Source organism: Ranitomeya imitator, chromosome 4, assembly GCF_032444005.1.
Source record: "Ranitomeya imitator isolate aRanImi1 chromosome 4, aRanImi1.pri, whole genome shotgun sequence".
Taxonomy (NCBI): Eukaryota; Metazoa; Chordata; class Amphibia; order Anura; family Dendrobatidae; genus Ranitomeya; species Ranitomeya imitator.
This window is the reverse complement of record NC_091285.1, coordinates 604,694,731-604,712,814: the sequence shown is the minus strand read 5'-3', so window position 1 is coordinate 604,712,814 and position 18,084 is coordinate 604,694,731. Positions and strand designations below refer to the sequence as shown.

Sequence of the window (18,084 nt, the reverse complement as noted above, 5' to 3'; positions counted from 1 at the left end):
AGATTATAGGAAGCGGAACCCATGCCACGTCCCCCGCGCACTCTTGTGCTTCAGGGTCCGTGAGTCCCATTTCCCGCTCCCCCTCAGAATGGGTTCGCAGCGAACACGACTCAAAATCGAGTCAGACGTCTCCATAGACCCGGACTCAGGAGTGTCAGGAGACGGTCAATACCCTCATCGAGGCAGTCAACAAGACTCTGAGGGTGAAGGAAAACTTCCGCTATACCACATCACGCGGTGTCCTTCAAAAGGGCTAAATGTCCCCATAGGGTGTTTGTCAATCACCCCAAATTTACGGACATTGTTCAGGGACATAGGAATTGGCCTACAAACGTTTCATTGGGCAGAAGCCCCTTGAAATAAGAAATCCCTTTGCTCCTGATCTAAGGAAGAGCTGGATGGTCCCCGTCAGTAGATCCTCCCATATCGCGTATCATCGATTAAAAATCCCACTAACCGACAGACTGAAAATCTTGTTCTGTCAGCCTTGGAAGCCTCCGGCTCTGCATTTTCTCCATCCTTTGCTGCGATGGATGGCTAAGGCTATGGCTGCTTGGGCAGAGGACCTTTCTAAATTGATTCAAGACAGTAACCTCCCTCCTGAGGCAGCGAGTCTAGCTAATCAGATTTCCTGGCCAGGCGATTACGTGGTACACGCTTCTCTAGATGCGGCCAATTGTGCTGCGTTGGTAGCCGCAAATGCCATCACCATCTGGAGGGCATTATGGCTCAGAGAGTGGCGTGCGGATTCAGCTTCAAAAAGTCCCTAACCTCTCTGCCTTTCCAGAGCGGTCGCCCATTTGGAGAGGAACTAAATCAATTTATCTCCGATGCTACTGGATGGAAAAGTTAATTCCTCCCCCAGCGTAAGCCTAGCCGGCCTTTTCGGAGTCAACAACTGACACGGTTCCGGACTTTTCGCGGCAACACGAGCTTGCCCTCTACGTTCGCTTCTTCCGGCTCAGTGCGTCCTTTGCGTAAAGACGGGATCCCAGGTCTCATATAGACCCAGTCCCTCATGGAAAAGCAGACAAAAACAGTCTATATCCAAGGGATCCAGATCTCACAGATTTTCTGTGCAATTACTCCTTCCAGTATCCAACGGACACCAGCAAAGTAGGCGGCCGTCTGTTTTTTGTTCTGTCAGGCTTGGCTGTCGGTCTTTCACGACAGGTGGGTCAGGGACCTGGTGTCTTCCGGTTACAAAATAGTTTTCTTCCCCGCCCACACTTTTCTTCCAGTCTCGTTCCACCAAAAGAGAATCGCAGGTGACGGCTTTCTACCAAGCCATATGCGCACTTCGCAAAAACGGAGTCATCATTCCAGTGCCCAAAGACGAAAGGTTCAAAGCGTTTTACTTGAACCTGTTCGTGGTTCCAAAAAAGGATGGAACAGTGTGCCCCATACTGGATCTAAGGCTGTTAATCAAATTTGTCAGAGTTCTTCACTTCCGAATGGAGTCCCTCTGCTCGGTCATCACCTCAATGCAGAAGGGGGAGTTTCTCGCATCTCTCAACATCCGGGATGCTAATCTTCATATCCCGATTTTTTTTCCACCTCACCAAAGACTCCTACGTTTCGCGATTCACAACGAACACTTCCAGTTTACGGCTTTGCCCTTCGGCCTCGCCACTGCCCTTAGGGTGTTCACCAAGGTCATGGCGGCAGTCAGTCATGTTCCATTCTTCATTCTTGGGGAATGGTTGTTCTACCTTACCTAGACGACCTATTAATCAAAGGCCCATCTTTTCAGGCCCACACAGACTGCGTAAGCATCACTGTGGATACTCTTTCTCGGCTGTGTTGGATGATCAACTTATACAAATCGTCGCCGGTACCAGCTCAGCTGATACCCTTCTTAGGCATGATCCTAGACACTTTCTGGGGGTTGGTGATCCTTCCTCCAGAAAAAATTGTGGCGTTACAACAGGAAGCACTGATGCTCTCCCGATCTCTCCCTCACTCTATTCGGTTCTGGATAACAGTGCTAGACAAGATGGTCGCGGCAATGGAGGCGGTTCCATTCGCCTATATACACCTCCGTCCCCTGCAGCATGCGCTTCTGACAGCCTGGGACAGGAATCCATTCTCTTTGGACCATCGGATCCGGCTGTGTCAGCGGGTCAGACAGACCCTCAGATGGTGGACGGTGAGGTCTTCTCTGGATCAGGGAAAGTCCTTTCTTCCAGTACATTGGCTGGTGGTGACCACTGACGCCAGTCTCCTGGGTTGGGGCTCTATCCTGCCGAACTCTGTTCGTCATTTTCCACCAAGGCAAGGTATTCTTGAGGATGTCTCCGTCCTTCCTACCGAAGGTCGTCTCTTCCACCTAAACGAGGACATTCTCTTGCCTTCGTTTTGTCCAGCACCTGTCCATTGTATTGAGAGGGCTCTTCACACACTCGATGTGGTGAGAGCTCTTAGAAGGTACGTCTCACGGACGGCGCCTTTCCGCAAGTCGAATGCCCTGTTTGCGGTTCCGGAGGGGCTCAGGAAAGGTCTACCTGCTTCTAAGGCTACAATAGCCAGGTGGACTCGCTCGGCGATTCAAGAGGCTTACCGTGTCAGAGGCAAGTCTATCCCAGCGGGGATTAAGGCACACCCCACTCGGTCAGTGGGGGTGTCCTGGGCAATTCGGCATCAGGTGACTGCACAACAAGTTTGCAAAGCTGCGACTTGGTCCAGCCTGCATACCTATGTGAAGCATTACAATATTCTTGTTCACGCTTCTGCAGATGCGGCCCTTGGCAGAAAGATTCTGCAATCGGTGGTTACACATCTGTAGACTACGGTACATGTGGTTTTCAGTTGTGTGCTGTTTCCCACCCAGGGACTGCTTTAGGACGTCCCATGGTCTTGTGTCCCCCCAATGAGGCGAAGGAGAAACAGGGATTTTTGTGTACTCACCGTAAAATCCTTTTCTCAGAGCTAATCATTGGGGGACACAGCACCCACCCTGGCACCCACCCTGTTAGTCTGATGGCTTCTGTTTTGTTATTTGGTTTGACATATTGTATTCTGTTTAATTGTTATAAGCTCCTACTGCTTTGGCACTGAACTGGTTCGATTACAGCCAGCATGAGGGTGTATACTGCAGAGGAGGAGCTAATTTTGTTCAAATTTTCTTAGTGTCCTCCTAGTGGCAGGCAGCATAACACCCATGGTCCTGTGTCCCCCAATGATTGGCTCGGAGAAAAGTATTTTACGGTGAGTACACAAATATCCCTGTTTTCAAGACATTTTTTTTTAGCGTAAGACAAATGCATTTAGGTTAAAATTAAGCTAAACTTTTAAGTGGACAACCCCTCGAAGAGAAACCAGTTCGCTGATTATGCCCTCGCATATAGTGCACATATAGTAGTAGTTCTCTACCATTTAGGTAATAAAGCAATGATGTTTTCTGATTCAGCTTTTCTATTATTTTTTTTTTGTCAGGTGTAAACTCTTTAGTCCAGGATGCTGTAACGCCCAGTCTGAAGAAGACAACTCCGAAAAAGCCAGCAATCAACTCTGCTACAAAGAGACCAGGTAAACTGAAATTGCAAGACATTTTTAAATCCCTGTAAAAGAAAAAAAAATCTAAGAAAGCCCCTTAAAGCTATGGAGTGGATCTTCTTTTTGTCATAGTAAATGTTAAGAACCATGAGTACTCAGGGAGACATAACTCTGGTGTCCTCCACTGTTTATGAGCCACAGATCTGATCATTAGCGGTGGCATTGCCTGGTACCACAACGCAGTCCTATATCTGTGACTAGGCTGCAATTCCAGGCACTGCCGCTACTAAATGTTTGATGCTGTACCTGGTAATCCGTGAAGTGCCTGACCCTGAAGTCGGCTGGTCAGCGTTGAAAACAGCTGACATGTCGCGGTTTTGAGGTGGGCTCACCGCCGGAGCCTACCTCAAAGCCGGGGGATACTGCCAGGTGACATACTATTCTGTCAGCTGTCAGAAAGGGTTTACTTAACCCCTTTATCCCCAAGGGTGGTTTGCACGTTAATGAACGGGCCAATTTTTACAATTCTGACCACTGTCCCTTTATGAGGTTATAACTCTGGAACCCTTCAACGGATCCCAGTGATTCTGACACTGTTTTCTCGTGACATATTGTACTTCATGATAGTGGTAAAATTTCTTTGATATTACCTGCGATTATTTGTGAAAAAAACGGACATTTGGCGAAAATTTTGAAAATTTCACAATTTTCCAACTTTGAATTGTTATGCAATTAAATCACAGAGATATGTCACACAAAATACTTAATAAGTAACATTTCCCACATGTCTACTTTACATCAGCACAATTTTGGAACCAACTTTTGTTTTGTTAGCGAGTTATAAGGGTTAAAAGTTGGCCAGCAATTTCTTATTTTTACAACACCATTTTTTTTTAGGGACCACATCTCATTTGAAGTCATTTTGAGGGGTCTATATGATACAAAATACCCAAGTGTGACACCATTCTAAAAACTGCACCCCTCAAGGTGCTCAAAACCACATTCAAGAAGTTTATTAACCCTTCTGGTGCTTCACAGGAATTTTTGGAATGTTTAAATAAAAATGTACATTTAACTTTTTTTCACCAATAATTTACTTCAGCTCTAATTCGTTTTATTTTACCAAGGGTAACAGGAGAAAATGGACCCCAAAAATTGTTGTACAATTTGTCCTGAGTACACCGATACCCCATATGTGGGGGTAAACCACTGTTTGGGTGCATGACAGAGATCGGAAGCGAAGGAGCGCGATTTGACTTTTCAATGCAAAATTGACTGGAATCGAGATGGGACACCATGTTGCGTTTGGAGAGCCCCTGATGTGCCTAAACATTGAAACCCCCCACAAGTGACACCATTTTTTAAAGTAGACCCCCCAAGGAACTTATCTAGATGTGTTGTGAGAACTTTGAGCCCCCAAGTATTTCACTACAGTTTATAACGCAGAGCCGTGAAAATAAAAAATCTTTTTTTTTTCCCACAAAAATTATTTTTTAGCCCCCAGTTTTGTATTTCCCCAAGGGTAACAGGAGAAATTGGACCCCAAAAGTTGTTGTCCTATTTGTCCTGAGTACGCTGATACCCCATATGTTGGGGTAAACCCCTGTTTGGGCACACGGGAGAGCTCGGAAGGGAAGGAGCACTGTTTTACTTTTTCAACGCAGAATTGGCTGGAAATGAGATCGGACGCCATGTCGTGTTTGGAGAGCCCGTGATGTGCCTAAACAGTGGAAACCCCCCCAATTCTAACTGAAACCCTAATCCAAACACACCCCTAATCCCAACAGTAACCCTAACCACACCTCTAACCCTGACACACCCCTAACCCTAATCCCATCCCTATTCCCAACCGTAAATGTAATCTAAACCCTAACCGTAACTTTAGCCCCAACCCCAACTATAGCCCCAACCCTAACCCTATCCCTAATGGGAAAATGGAAATAAATACATTTTTTTAATTTTTCCCTAACTAAGGGGGTGATGAAGGGGGGTTTGATTTACTTTTATAGTGGGTTTTTTAGCGGATTTTTCTGATTGGCAGCCGTCACACACTGAAAGACTCTTTTTATTGCAAAAAATATTTTTTGCGTTACCACATTTTGAGAGCTATAATTTTTCCATATTTGAGTCCACAGAGTCATGTGAGGTCTTGTTTTTTGCGGGACGAGTTGACGTTTTTATTGGTAACATTTGACCAAAAACCAGCTATTCATGAATTTCTTTTGGGGGAGGCGTTTATACCGTTCCGCTTTTGGTAAAATTGATAAAGCAGTTTTATTCTTGAGGTCAGTACGACTACAGTGATACCTCATTTATATCATTTTTTTTATGTTTCGGCGCTTTTATACGCTAAAAACTATTTTATAGAAAAAATAATTATTTTTGCATCGCTTTATTCTGAGGACTATAACTTTTTTATTTTTTTGCTGATGATGCTGTATGGTGGCTCGTTTTTTGCGGGACAAGATGACGTTTTCAGCGGTACCATGGTTATTTATATCTGTCTTTTTGATCGTGTGTTATTCCACTTTTTGTTCGGCGGTATGTTAATAAAGCGTTGTTTTTTGCCTCGTTTTTTTTTCTTTCCTTACGGTGTTTACTGAAGGGGTTAACTAGTGGGACAGTTTTATAGGTCGGGTCGTTACGGACGCGGCAATACTAAATATGTGTACTTTTATTGTTTGTTTTTTTTTTATTTAGATAAAGAAATGTATTTATGGGAATAATATATATTTTTTCATTATATAGGATTTTTTTATTTTTTTTTACACATTTGGAAATTTTTTTTTTAACTTTTTTACTTTGTCCCAGGTAGGGACATCACAGATCGCTGATCTGACAGTTTGCACAGCACTCTGTCAGATCAGCGATCTGACTTGCAGCAGTGCAGGCTTACCAAGCGCCTGCTCTGAGCAGGCACTTGGTAAGCCACCTCCCTCCCTGCAGGACCCGGATGCCGCGGCCATTTTAGATCCGGGCCTGCTGCAGGGAGGGAGGTAAGGAGACCCTCGCAGCAACGCAATCACATCGCGTTGCTGCGGGGGTCTCAGGGAAGCCTACAGGGAGCCCCCTCCCTGCGCGATGCTTCCCTGTACCGCCGGCACTCCGCGATCATGTTTGATCGCGGTGTGCCGGGGGTTAATGTGCCAGGGGCGGTCCGTGACCGCTCCTGGCACATAGTGCCGGATGTCAGCTGCGATAGGCAGCTGACACCCGGCCGCGCTCCCCCCGTGAGCGCTGCCGATCGCATCTGACGTACAAAAATTTTTTTCCCAAATGTGTAAAAAAAAAAAAAAAAAATCCTAAATAATGAAAAAAATATATATATTATTCCCATAAATACATTTCTTTATCTAAATTTAAAAAAAAACAAACAATAAAAGTACACATATTTAGTATCGCCGCGTCCGTAACGACCCGACCTATAAAACTGGCCCACTAGTTAACCCCTTCAGTAAACACCGTAAGAAAAAAAAAAAGAGGCAAAAAACAACGCTTTATTATCATACCGCCGAACAAAAAGCGGAATAACACGCGATCAAAAAGACTGATATAAATAATCATGGTACCACTGAAAACGTCATCTTGTCCCGCAAAAAACCATACAGCATCATCAGCGAAAAAATAAAAAAGTTATAGTCCTGAGAATGGAGTGATGCAAAAATAATAATTTTTTCTATAAAATAGTTTTTATCGTATAAAAGCGCCAAAACATAAAAACATGATATAAATGAGGTATCGCTGTAATCGTACTGACCTGAAGAATAAAACTGTTTTATCAATTTTACCAAACGCGGAACGGTATAAACGCCTCCCGCAAAAGAAATTCATGAATAGCTGGTTTTTGGTCATTCTGCCTCACAAAAATCGGAATAGAAAGCGATCAAAAAATGTCACGTGCCCGAAAATGTTACCAATAAAAATGTCAACTCGTCCCGCAAAAAACAAGACCTCACATGACTCTGTGGACCAAAATATGGAAAAATTATAGCTCTCAAAATGTGGTAATTCAAAAAATATTTTTTACAATAAAAAGCGTCTTTCGGTGTGTGACGGCTGCCAATCATAAAAATCCGCTAAAAATCCCGCTATAAAAGTAAATCAAACCCCCCTTCATCACCCCCTTAGTTAGGGAAAAATTAAAAAAATGTATTTATTTCCATTTTCCCATTAGGGTTAGGGCTAGGGTTAGGGTTGGGGCTAGGGTTGGGGTTAGGGTTGGGGCTAGGGTTAAAGCTACAGTTAGGGTTGGGGCTAAAGTTAGGTTAGGGTTGGGGCAAAAGTAAGGTTAGGGTTGGGGCTAAAGTTACGGTTGGGATTAGGGTTGGGTGTGTCAGGGTTAGAGGTGTGGTTATGGTTACTGTTGGGATTAAGGTTAGGGGTGTGTTTGGATTAGGGTTTCAGTTATAATTGGGGGGTTTCCACTGCTTAGGCACATCAGGGGCTCTCCAAACGCGACATGACATCCGATCTCAATTCCAGCCAATTCTGCGTTGAAAAAGTAAAACAGTGCTCCTTCCCTTCCGAGCTCTCCCGTGTGCCCAAACAGAGGTTTACCCCAACATATGGGGTATCAGCGTCCTCAGGACAAATAGGACAACAACTTTTGGGGTCCAATCTCTCCTGTTACCCTTGGAAAAAAACAAAACTGGGGGCTAAAAAATAATTTTTGTGGGAAAAAAAAAAGATTTTTTATTTTCACGGCTCTGCGTTATAAACTGTAGTGAAACACTTGGGGGCTCAAAGTTCTCACAACACATCTAGATAAGTTCCTTGGGGGGTCTAGTTTCCAATATGGGGTCACTTGTGGGGGGTTTCTACTGTTTAGGTATATTAGGGGCTCTGCAAACGCAATGTGACGCCTGCAGACCATTCCTTCTAAGTCTGCATTCCAAATGGCGCTCCTTCCCTTCTGAGCCCTCCCAAGCGCCCAAACGGTGGTTCCCCCCACATATGGAGTGTCAGCGTACTCAGGACAAATTGGACAACAACTTTTGGGGTCGAATTTCTCCTCTTACCCTCGGGAAAATACAAAACTGGGGGCTAAAAAATAATTTTTGTGGGAAAAACATTTTGTTTTATTTTTACGGCTCTGCATTATAAACTTCTGTGAAGCCCTTGGTGGGTCAAAGCGCTCACCACCCCTCTAGATAGGTTCCTTAGGGGGTCTACTTTCCAAAATGGTGTCACTTGTGGGGGGTTTCAATGTTTAGGCACATCAGTGGCTCTCCAAACGCAACATGGCGTCCCATCTCAATTCCTGTCAATTTTGCATTGAAAAGTCAAACAGTGCTCCTTCCCTTCCGAGCTCTGTCATGCGCCCAAACAGTGGTTTACCCCAACATATGGGGTATCGGCGTACTCACGACAAATTGTACAACAACTTTTGGGGTCCATTTTCTCCTGTTACCCTTGGTAAAATAAAACAAATTAGAGCTGAAGTAAATTGTTTGTGAAAAAAAGTTAAATGTTCATTTTTATTTAAACATTCCAAAAATTCCTGTGAAGCACCAGAAGGGTTAATAAACTTCTTGAGTATGGTTTTGAGCACCTTGAGGGGTGCAGTTTTTAGAATGGTGTCACACTTGGGTATTTTCTATTTTCTATCATATAGACCCCTCAAAATGACTTCAAATGAGATGTGTAATATCGGGAAACACGGCACTCTACAGATATGAGAGTGGGTGGGGCTCAAGTAGGGTGTCCAGCCCGTAGAATAAAGATAAATAAACTTGGCACTCAATGCGAATCAAAAGCTTCTTATTTATTGATGCATCCAGACAAAAAAAACTGCTAAACGTTTTCGGCCCCACATAGGACCTTCATCAGAGCGTTTAACATGAACTGGATGTAGAAGCATAACAAAATTGCGTCAGGAGGGAAAAAAAAGAGATGAACTGCTGCAGCAAATACAGGCTAAGGAATGGAGGAAACTGCAACTGGGAAGAGCGCCACAGTCCTCCCTGCTGCACAGCACTCGGCTCTCCTACATCCGGCCCTCCAGCGCGATACACCCTGCAAGGCTCGGTTCATTGTGGCGCTCTTCCCAGTTTTTACAACACCATTTTTCTCCTTCGCCTCATTGGGGGACACAGACCATGGGTGTATGCTGCTGCCACCAGGAGGCTGACACTAAGTGATACAAAAAAAGTTAGCTCCTCCCCTGCAGTATACACCCTCCTGCTGGCTCCCAGCTAACCAGTTCTTGCTTAGTGTCCGTAGGAGGCACACGGACGGGTCTGCTATTCAGACCCAAAGAACTCTTTTTTACCGTTTTTTACTTTTTACTACGGTCGAATGGGGCGATGGATTCTTTCATGTTCCGATCTCCTCGAACCAACAACAGGCGAGCACGGGAGTTTTACCTCTCCGTATCCTCTCCTGCGACGTGGGAAGCCACTGCCTGAGCTGATTCTAGGGGCGACGGGCCCCTTCAAGGGCACCGATCTCCCCCCTCCCTTATCAGACGAGCACTGGAGTGTCACCTCCAGTATCCTCTTCTGCAGCCAGGCCTATTGCCGGACATTCAGCCCTGTCCACCAGGTTTTACCCTCGGCTGTACAGAGGCACCTTCCAGTGTGGCGTCCGAGCAGCCCCCACTGCATCACCACTGAAAAAGCGGATGATGGAAGGAGGCAGACGGTTCCTCTCCACCCCCCTTCTGCAGGGATGGTGGATGGAGGCTCCCCAACCCTGCACCGTCCTATCTACCCGGGCACAGCTCTGACCTGCAGCATCTGCCATCACCTTCATATTGGGGTAAGTGCTCCGTGAGATTTGGGTTTTTCCGGCGGTCAGAGGAGGGCTCCATAGCGACTGGATCCCCACAGAGCTTCGCGGCACTTTTCCCTTCAGTCTGCGGGTGCGCGCCGGCCGAAGCCATAAATTTAGTCCCCGGCTTCGGCCCTGTTTAGGCCGCATCCCGGGAAGCCCCGCCCACCGCTTGCTTCATTCTAGCGGCTCCGCCCCCCTATTCAGGCGCTTCTCATTCCAGACGAGATCTCGGCGGCCATCTTCCTCCTCCTCATTTGCCGGTCATTAGTTGTTCTGGAAGGGGCTGCCGCCGGCGGTTTTTCAGCGCTGAAGTCTGCGGTATTCCAGTCGGGGGACTCAGAACCTCAGTAAGGTGATTCGCCCACCCTCCCCCCTTCCCCCCTCCCCTTCCCCCCTGCACGCACCCCGGCAGCATTAAGGGACTAGCTTTCCCTGTTTTTTATATACTTAAGGCCTGCAAGCTCCGGTCTTAAAGGCACGGGTCTTAAGGGTACATGACCTCATTCCCTGGTATTTAAGACTCATGCCCAGTAGTCGCTGGGCCCATAGCTGCATCCCCAGCTTTCCATGCCTTTTTATTAAACTCATGACCAGCATTCCCTGGTCTTAAGGGTTCCCTAGTTTTTAAAAGGGGCACATCTCCAGCATTCTCTGCTCTGCCAGAAGCCGGTCATTTTTCCCATAGTTCTTAATCAATTGAGCTCAGGAGCCCCCGCTGCCGCCGATCCCGGCTCTTCCAGTTTCCCTCAGGGGCCTCCACCTTTCCCTGGCCTTACACACATGGCCAGTATGCCCTGGTCTTAAAGGCACATGGCCAGTATGCTCCCGTCTTAAAGGCACATGTCCAGCATTCCTCACTCGACCAGTATTCCTGGTCTTAAAGGCACGTGACCAGTATGCCCTGGTCTTATAGACACATGACCAGTATGCCCTGGTCTTAAAGACTCGTGACCAGTATACCCTGGTCTTAAAGACACGTGACCAGTATACCCTGGTCTTAAAGGCACATGACCAGTATGCCCTGGTCTTAAAGGCACGTGACCAGTATTCCCTGGTCTTAAAGGCACATGACCAGTATGCCCTGGTCTTAAAGGCACATGACCAGTATGCCCTGGTCTTAAAGGCACATGACCAGTATGCCCTGGTCTTAAAGACTCGTGACCAGTATACCCTGGTCTTAAAGACACGTGACCAGTATACCCTGGTCTTAAAGGCACGTGACCAGTATGCCCTGGTCTTAAAGGCACGTGACCAGTATTCCCTGGTCTTAAAGACACGTGACCAGTATACCCTGGTCTTAAAGGCACATGACCAGTATGCCCTGGTCTTAAAGGCACGTGACCAGTATCCCCTGGTCTCATACGCAAATAACCAGTATGCCCTGGTCTTAAAGGCACATGACTAGTACGCCCTGGTTTTCAAAGGCACATGACCAGTATACCCTGGTCTTAAAGGCCCATGTCCAGTATGCCCTGGCTTTTAAAGGTTCACGACCAGTATGCCCTGGTCTTAAAGACTCATCACCAGTATGCCCTGGTCTTAAACGCTAATGACCAGCATGCCCTGGTTTCAAGGGCACATGACCTGTATGTCCTGGACTTAAAGGTTCACGTCAAGTATTTCCTGGTTCTTAAGGGCTCATGACCAGTAGGCCCTGGTTCCTGAAGGCACATGTCCAGCATGCCCTGCTTTTAAAGGCACATGAACAGTACGTCATCTTACTAAGGCACAAGACCAGTTTTCCCTGGTCTTAAAGGCTCATGACCAGTACTCCCTAGTCTTAAAGGCGCATGACCAGTATTTACTGGTCTTAAGGGCACATCACCTATCCTAAGCTGGTCACCCTAACTGAGCTCCGGAGCACTCTACATGCTCCCTCTCCTACAATGGGAGCCGTCAGCTAGCAGGGGCCGCAAGTATTCTAGATAAACATACAGGTTCTAGAAAATCTCCATCAACAAATTGACGGGGGATGCACCGGACAGAAACCTCTAAGTAGGATGCCATACCTGGTCGGATTTTTATGGGCGACGGGTCCTTTAAAGGGCTCCGATTTCCTCCCACACCTTCAACAGACGAGCACACGGAGTGTCGCCTCCATGTATCCTCTTCTGCATCCAGGCCTATCGCCAGACAACCTGTCCTGTCCACTTGGAACTCTGGGCATGTACGGAGGCACACATTTGTGGCGTCCTAACAAGGAGGTTTCCCCCCCCCTTTGTATCAGATGCAGGAAAGCGGACGATTCCTCTCCACGTCCCTGTTAAGAAGAGGGTGGATCGAGGGTTCCTTATTTTCTATTCTGCACGACAATGGCAGAGACCTGCTGGTTGCAGGCCCGCATTCTGCCACTGGGCAGACTATCCGGGTAGAATTTCTTGTGGTATACCTACCAGTATCCTGGCCGGTGTATCATCAATTAGATACCACAGACGGTCGGATAGCAAATCTAGTTCGTTCCGTCTTGTGTTTTCGGGTTCAGCGCTCTACCCTTCCTTAGCCGCCACATGGGTTGCTTGACCAATAGTCTCCTGGTCAGAGGATACTTCGTTTTCAACAGTATAGCTGGCCAATCAAATCTTCTGAGCGGGAGACTAGCAGGGGATCGTATCTCCTCTACAGACCCAACCAGCAGTGGAAGCATTGTCCAGGACAGTCTAGATCTAAGGGACCTTGGTTCCAAAAAGGAGGGAATGAAAAGTGTCACCATTCCTGGACCTCAAACTTCTAACAACCTTTGACAAGGTCCTCCTTTTTTCGGATGGAGTTCCTCCGCTCAGCCATTACTTCAACAGATAGAGGTGGACTTTTCTGGCATCCATCGACATTCGGGATTCTTACCCTCACTTGTCTATTTCTCCTCTCTACAATAATCTCTTCGCCTTTCCATTCGCGAACAGCTTTTTCAAGTCACGACCTTGCCCTCCGGCCTGGCTACCACACCAGAGTGGTCGCAAGGGTCATGACAGTTGTCATGTGCTTCTTGCACCCTAGAAGCATGATCGTCCTGCCCTATTTGGTCGACTTTGTAGCCGCTCTTCTAGGACTACGCTGAGTCGTCTATATGACTTGCAATACCCTCTCAACTGGTCTAACAGCTAAACTTAGACAAGTTTTTTTCCTCATGCCCAGTCCAGCAGATCCTCTTTGAGGATGATCCGGCCCAAGAAGGATGGTTATTCTCTCTCGAGTCAAGGTCGTGGCCCTTCAACAGAGAGCTTGTGCACTTGATCACTCATTCCCTCGGTTCAGTCAAGTTCGCTAGGAGGGTTCTGAAAAAAACCAGAGCCTTCTCCTGGTCCAACAGTTATTAGGAAATACCAATGCCAGTCTTCTTCTCCCGATCTTTTCTCTGGAGATCCCAACGGTACGACTGATCCTACAGCAGGTCCACTGGCTTTTGGCGGGTCTTCAGTTGGATAATGCCACGGCTGTGCCACACGTTAACCATCTAGCAAGTACCCACAGTCAAGCGCCATGGCCAAGGTACCTCGCACTATCTGATGAACCGAGATCTATCATTCGGTGATCTCAACAGTACATATCCCTGGAGTAGAACACTCGGCGGCAGACATTTTCAGCTGTCAGGTTTTCTCCTCAAGTGAGTGGGAACTTCACTCGGAAGTCTTCCATCGGATCTGCCTTCACTGGAGTACTCCAGATGTAGGTCAGATGGCGTCCAAGATGAACGCTAATGTACTCCGTTCATGGTCTGGCCTCGCTCCAGGACCATCGCAGTGCATGCTCTGTTCTTCAATGGTACCAATTTCTATAACCCCTCTTCCACTACGTCTGAGATCTTTTCGGAAGCAGGAAGGGCCCCAGTGATCCCGGGAGACCCGCACTGACCATGTCAGGTTTTCTCGCTTACGGTTCTAGTATTTTTCCGTCTTATTGCGACAAAACTGGAATTATGGACTTTCTCGCAGGGAGCCTTAACCTGTAGTTCTTCCCTACCGCGTACCGTTAGATCCGTGGGACCTTAATGGTCCTGGGCATCTTACAGTGGACTCCTTTTTTGATCCGGACAGATTTTACTATCAGGGAAGGTCACTTCCCTTCTTTCTCTGCGTTCTTGTCCTCCTGACGAGTCTTCTGAACTCGTTGTTCTGTTCTGTGTCTTTTTTCCTTATTACCATCAAGGCAGGGTTGCCCTCAAGCCATCCCCTTCCCTCGTTGCCAAGGCGGTATTGTATTCCCACTGTTGCAGGGGCATCATCCTCTCATCTCTTTCGGCTCCAGTCCACAAAACGGAATGGGTTCTCCTTATTCAGGAAGAAGTGAGTGCTCCGAGTGGGTACGTATCGAGGATGGCGTCCTTCCAAAGGTTGGACACTTTACTTGGGTTCCTCGATGGCAAGTAGGCTTCATGACGGTCGCAGGAAGGGTTTAGCCGTTTCTTCGGCCATGTTAGCCTGGTGGATTCTTTTCTCCATCCAGGAGTCCTTCCGGGCTAGATGTCAGCCTATTTCCCTGTCTGAGGGCTCTAGGCACCAGACGTCGGCAAGCATGACCGCAAGCTTGCGGATTCCTCCAGTCCGCATGCATTCTTGAAGCGCTATTATTCACATACTTCCACAGATGTGAGTCTGGGCAGGCGGACTTTGCAGGCCGCGGTGGCGCACTTGTAAGTAGCGGTTACACGGCCTGATCTGATGTTGTCCCCGCCCAGGGACTGCTTTGGGACGTCCCATGGTCTGTGTCCCCCAATGAGGCGAAGGAGAAATAGGGATTTTTGTGTACTCACCGTAAAATCCTTTTCTCCGAGCCATTCATTGGGGGACACAGCTCCCACCCTGTTATTAGCTTATGCTTTGTTTTTTATCTTTTGATATGTTACACTCTCATACATAATGTGACATGTTTTACGCTTATATGTCGTTATTGATCTCCTACTGCTTTTGCACTGAACTGGTTAGCTGGGAGCCAGCAGGAGGGTGTATACTGCAGGGGAGGAGCTAACTTTTTTGTATTACTTAGTGTCAGCCTCCTGGTGGCAGCAGCATACACCCATGGTCTGTGTCCCCCAATGAATGGCTCGGAGAAAAGGATTTTACGGTGAGTACACAAAAATCCCTATTTTTTTAGGGACCACATCTCATTTGATAAAGAAGCATAGATGCTCATGAGGAGAACATAATTTTACCTCTATACAAGTCACTAGTTCGACCACACTTAGAATACTGTGCACAGTTCTGGTCTCCGGTGTATAAGAAAGACATAGCTGAACTAGAGCGGGTGCAGAGAAGAGCGACCAAGGTTATTAGAGGACTGGGGGGTCTGCAATACCAAGATAGGTTATTACACTTAGGGCTATTTAGTTTGGAAAAACGAAGACTAAGGGGTGATCTTATTTTAATGTATAAATATATGAGGGGACAGTACAAAGACCTTTCTGATGATCTTTTTAATCATAGACCTGAGACAGGGACAAGGGGGCATCCTCTACGTTTGGAGGAAAAAAGGTTTAGGCATAATAACAGACGCGGGTTCTTTACCGTAAGAGCAGTGAGACTATGGAACTCTCTGCCGTATGATGTTGTAATGAGTGATTCATTACTTACCGTATTTTTCGGACTATAAGACGCACTGGACCATAAGACGCACCCCAAATTTGGGGTGAAAATTGCAGAAAAAAAGATTTTTTATAAGATGGGGGTCCATCTTATTGTCCGAATTTACAGTATCTTACCTGAGGGCTGGCGGTGGCAGAGCAGGGTCACAGGAGGCAAGGTGTCGGCAGAGGTGGGGTGATGCTGGGATGAGGAGGTGCTGGGATGAGGAGGTGCTGGGATCAGGAGGTGCAGTGAGAGGTATGGCGTGAGAGGGGTCCCAGGCTTACCGTGCAGGCAATGCAGGCTTACCGTGGCGGCAGAGGTGCGGTGGCAGAGGTGCAGCGGCAAAGGAGGCGCAGTAAGCGGGGTCCCTTTCCCCGGTATGGTGATGCAGCAGCCCGGTAAGCAGCAGAGCCGGGTGAATCCTGTTGTTATCGGTGGGCGCGGCCATCTTCCTGAGGCCGCGCGTGTGCAGATGAAGCGCTCTGCTTCCCGGGGCTTCAGGAAAATGGCCGCGGGAGGCCGCGCGTGCGCAGATGGAGATCGCGGCGGCCATTTTCCTGAAGCACCGGGAAGCAGAGCGCTCCATCTGTGCACGCGCGGCCTCAGGAAAACGGCCGCCACCACCGATAACAACAGGATTCACCCGGCTCTGCTGCATACCGGGCTGCTGCATCACCTCACCGAAGAAAGGGACCCCGCTTACTGCGCCTCCTCTGCCGCCACACCTCTGCCGCTGCACCTCTGCCACCGCACCTCTGCCGCCACGGTAAGCCTGCATTGCGACTATTAGACGCACCCCCCATTTTCCCCCCTTTTTTGGGGGGGGGAAAAAGTGCGTCTTGTAGTCCGAAAAATACGGTAAATTTAAGAGGGGACTGGATACCTTTCTGGAAAGTATAATGTTACAGGGTATATACAGTAGATTCCTTGATAGGGCGTTGATCCAGGGAACTAGTCTGATTGCCGTATGTGGAGTCGGGAAGGAATTTTTTTCCCCAAAGTGGAGCTTACTATTTGCCACATAGGTTTTTTTGCCTTCCTCTGGATCAACATGTTAGGTTAGGCTATGGGTTGAACTAGATGGACTTAAAGTCTTCCTTCAACCTTAATAACTATGTAACTATGTTATATGTATGTAACCCCTTCTCATGAACAGCACCATGGAATTAATGGTGCTATATAAATAAATAATAATAATATGTTTGTGTGAACTTACACTAAGCAAGATAACTTATAATGCTTGCTTCCATCCTTAGTGCCAAATCAACTGATGAACGAGAGTCAGGTGTCATTGACCTTCCTGGACTGGTTGGCCAGTGTGACAGAGAGGATCCACCAGACCATGCATTTCCAGTTTGATGGTAAGTAGCAATATACATATGGGTAAAAATGTGACAAGTCCATTTCTCATTGGTGAGTGTGGGCTTAACAAAATTTCTACATTAATGTACAAGGTCACTTTTGAGCACCATTTTACAGAAGTCTAGGGGATGCCAAGGTATCGGTTGCACTCAGTCACTTGTTCATGGAAGGTCTGTGCAATATAAGTAGATGTCCTTCTTATAAATGGCACAGGGTAAGTGAGGCTCTGCTACAGATTTTGAGCTGGCACCCAGTAGCTTCAATGTTCACTTCTTGCTAATATATAGAATTAATATCCAGAAAACATGGAGTAATGTTGGAAGTACTTTCTACATGATGCAAACATACAGCCTGCATTATCTAGAGCTGCTTTTAAAAATGTCAAGGTATCAGAGAAAGCTTCCAGCTTGTTCAGTGTCAGCGCTACACATGGTTGTGATTTCATTATGTAAACCATAGTCTATACACCAGCTACCATACAATAATCTGGAAAAATAAGCCCTTTAAAGGGACACTGTCACCTGAATTTGGAGGGAACATTCTTCAGCCATGGAGGCGGGGTTTTTGGGTGTTTGATTCACCCTTTCCTTACCCGCTGGCTGCATGCTGGCTGCAATATTGGATTGAAGTTCATTCTCTGTCCTCCGTAGTACACGCCTGCACAAGGTAATCTTGCCTTGCGCAGGCATGTACTACGGAGGACAGAGAATGAACTTCAATCCAATATTGCAGCCAGCATGCAGCCAGCGGGTAAGGAAAGGGTGAATCAAAAACCCCGCCTCCATGGCTGAAGATTGTTCCCTCCAAATTCAGGTGACAGTGTCCCTTTAAGTGCAGTACAATATAAGTAATGCCATAGTGGATATGAAAAGTCTACACTCCCCTGATAAAATGC

At 47.1% G+C, this 18,084-nt stretch overlaps 1 protein-coding gene across 1 annotated transcript in view; it reads left to right on the top strand.

Moving 5' to 3' along the window:
- C4H2orf42 (chromosome 4 C2orf42 homolog) overlaps nt 1-18,084 on the top strand; it is a 48,602-nt gene that overhangs the window by 22,670 nt on the left and 7,848 nt on the right. The window contains exons 4-5 of the mRNA XM_069766539.1: nt 3,436-3,528; nt 17,084-17,188. Of these exons, the coding sequence (XP_069622640.1) occupies nt 3,436-3,528; nt 17,084-17,188 (198 nt within the window). The remainder of the gene's footprint in view (nt 1-3,435; nt 3,529-17,083; nt 17,189-18,084) is intronic.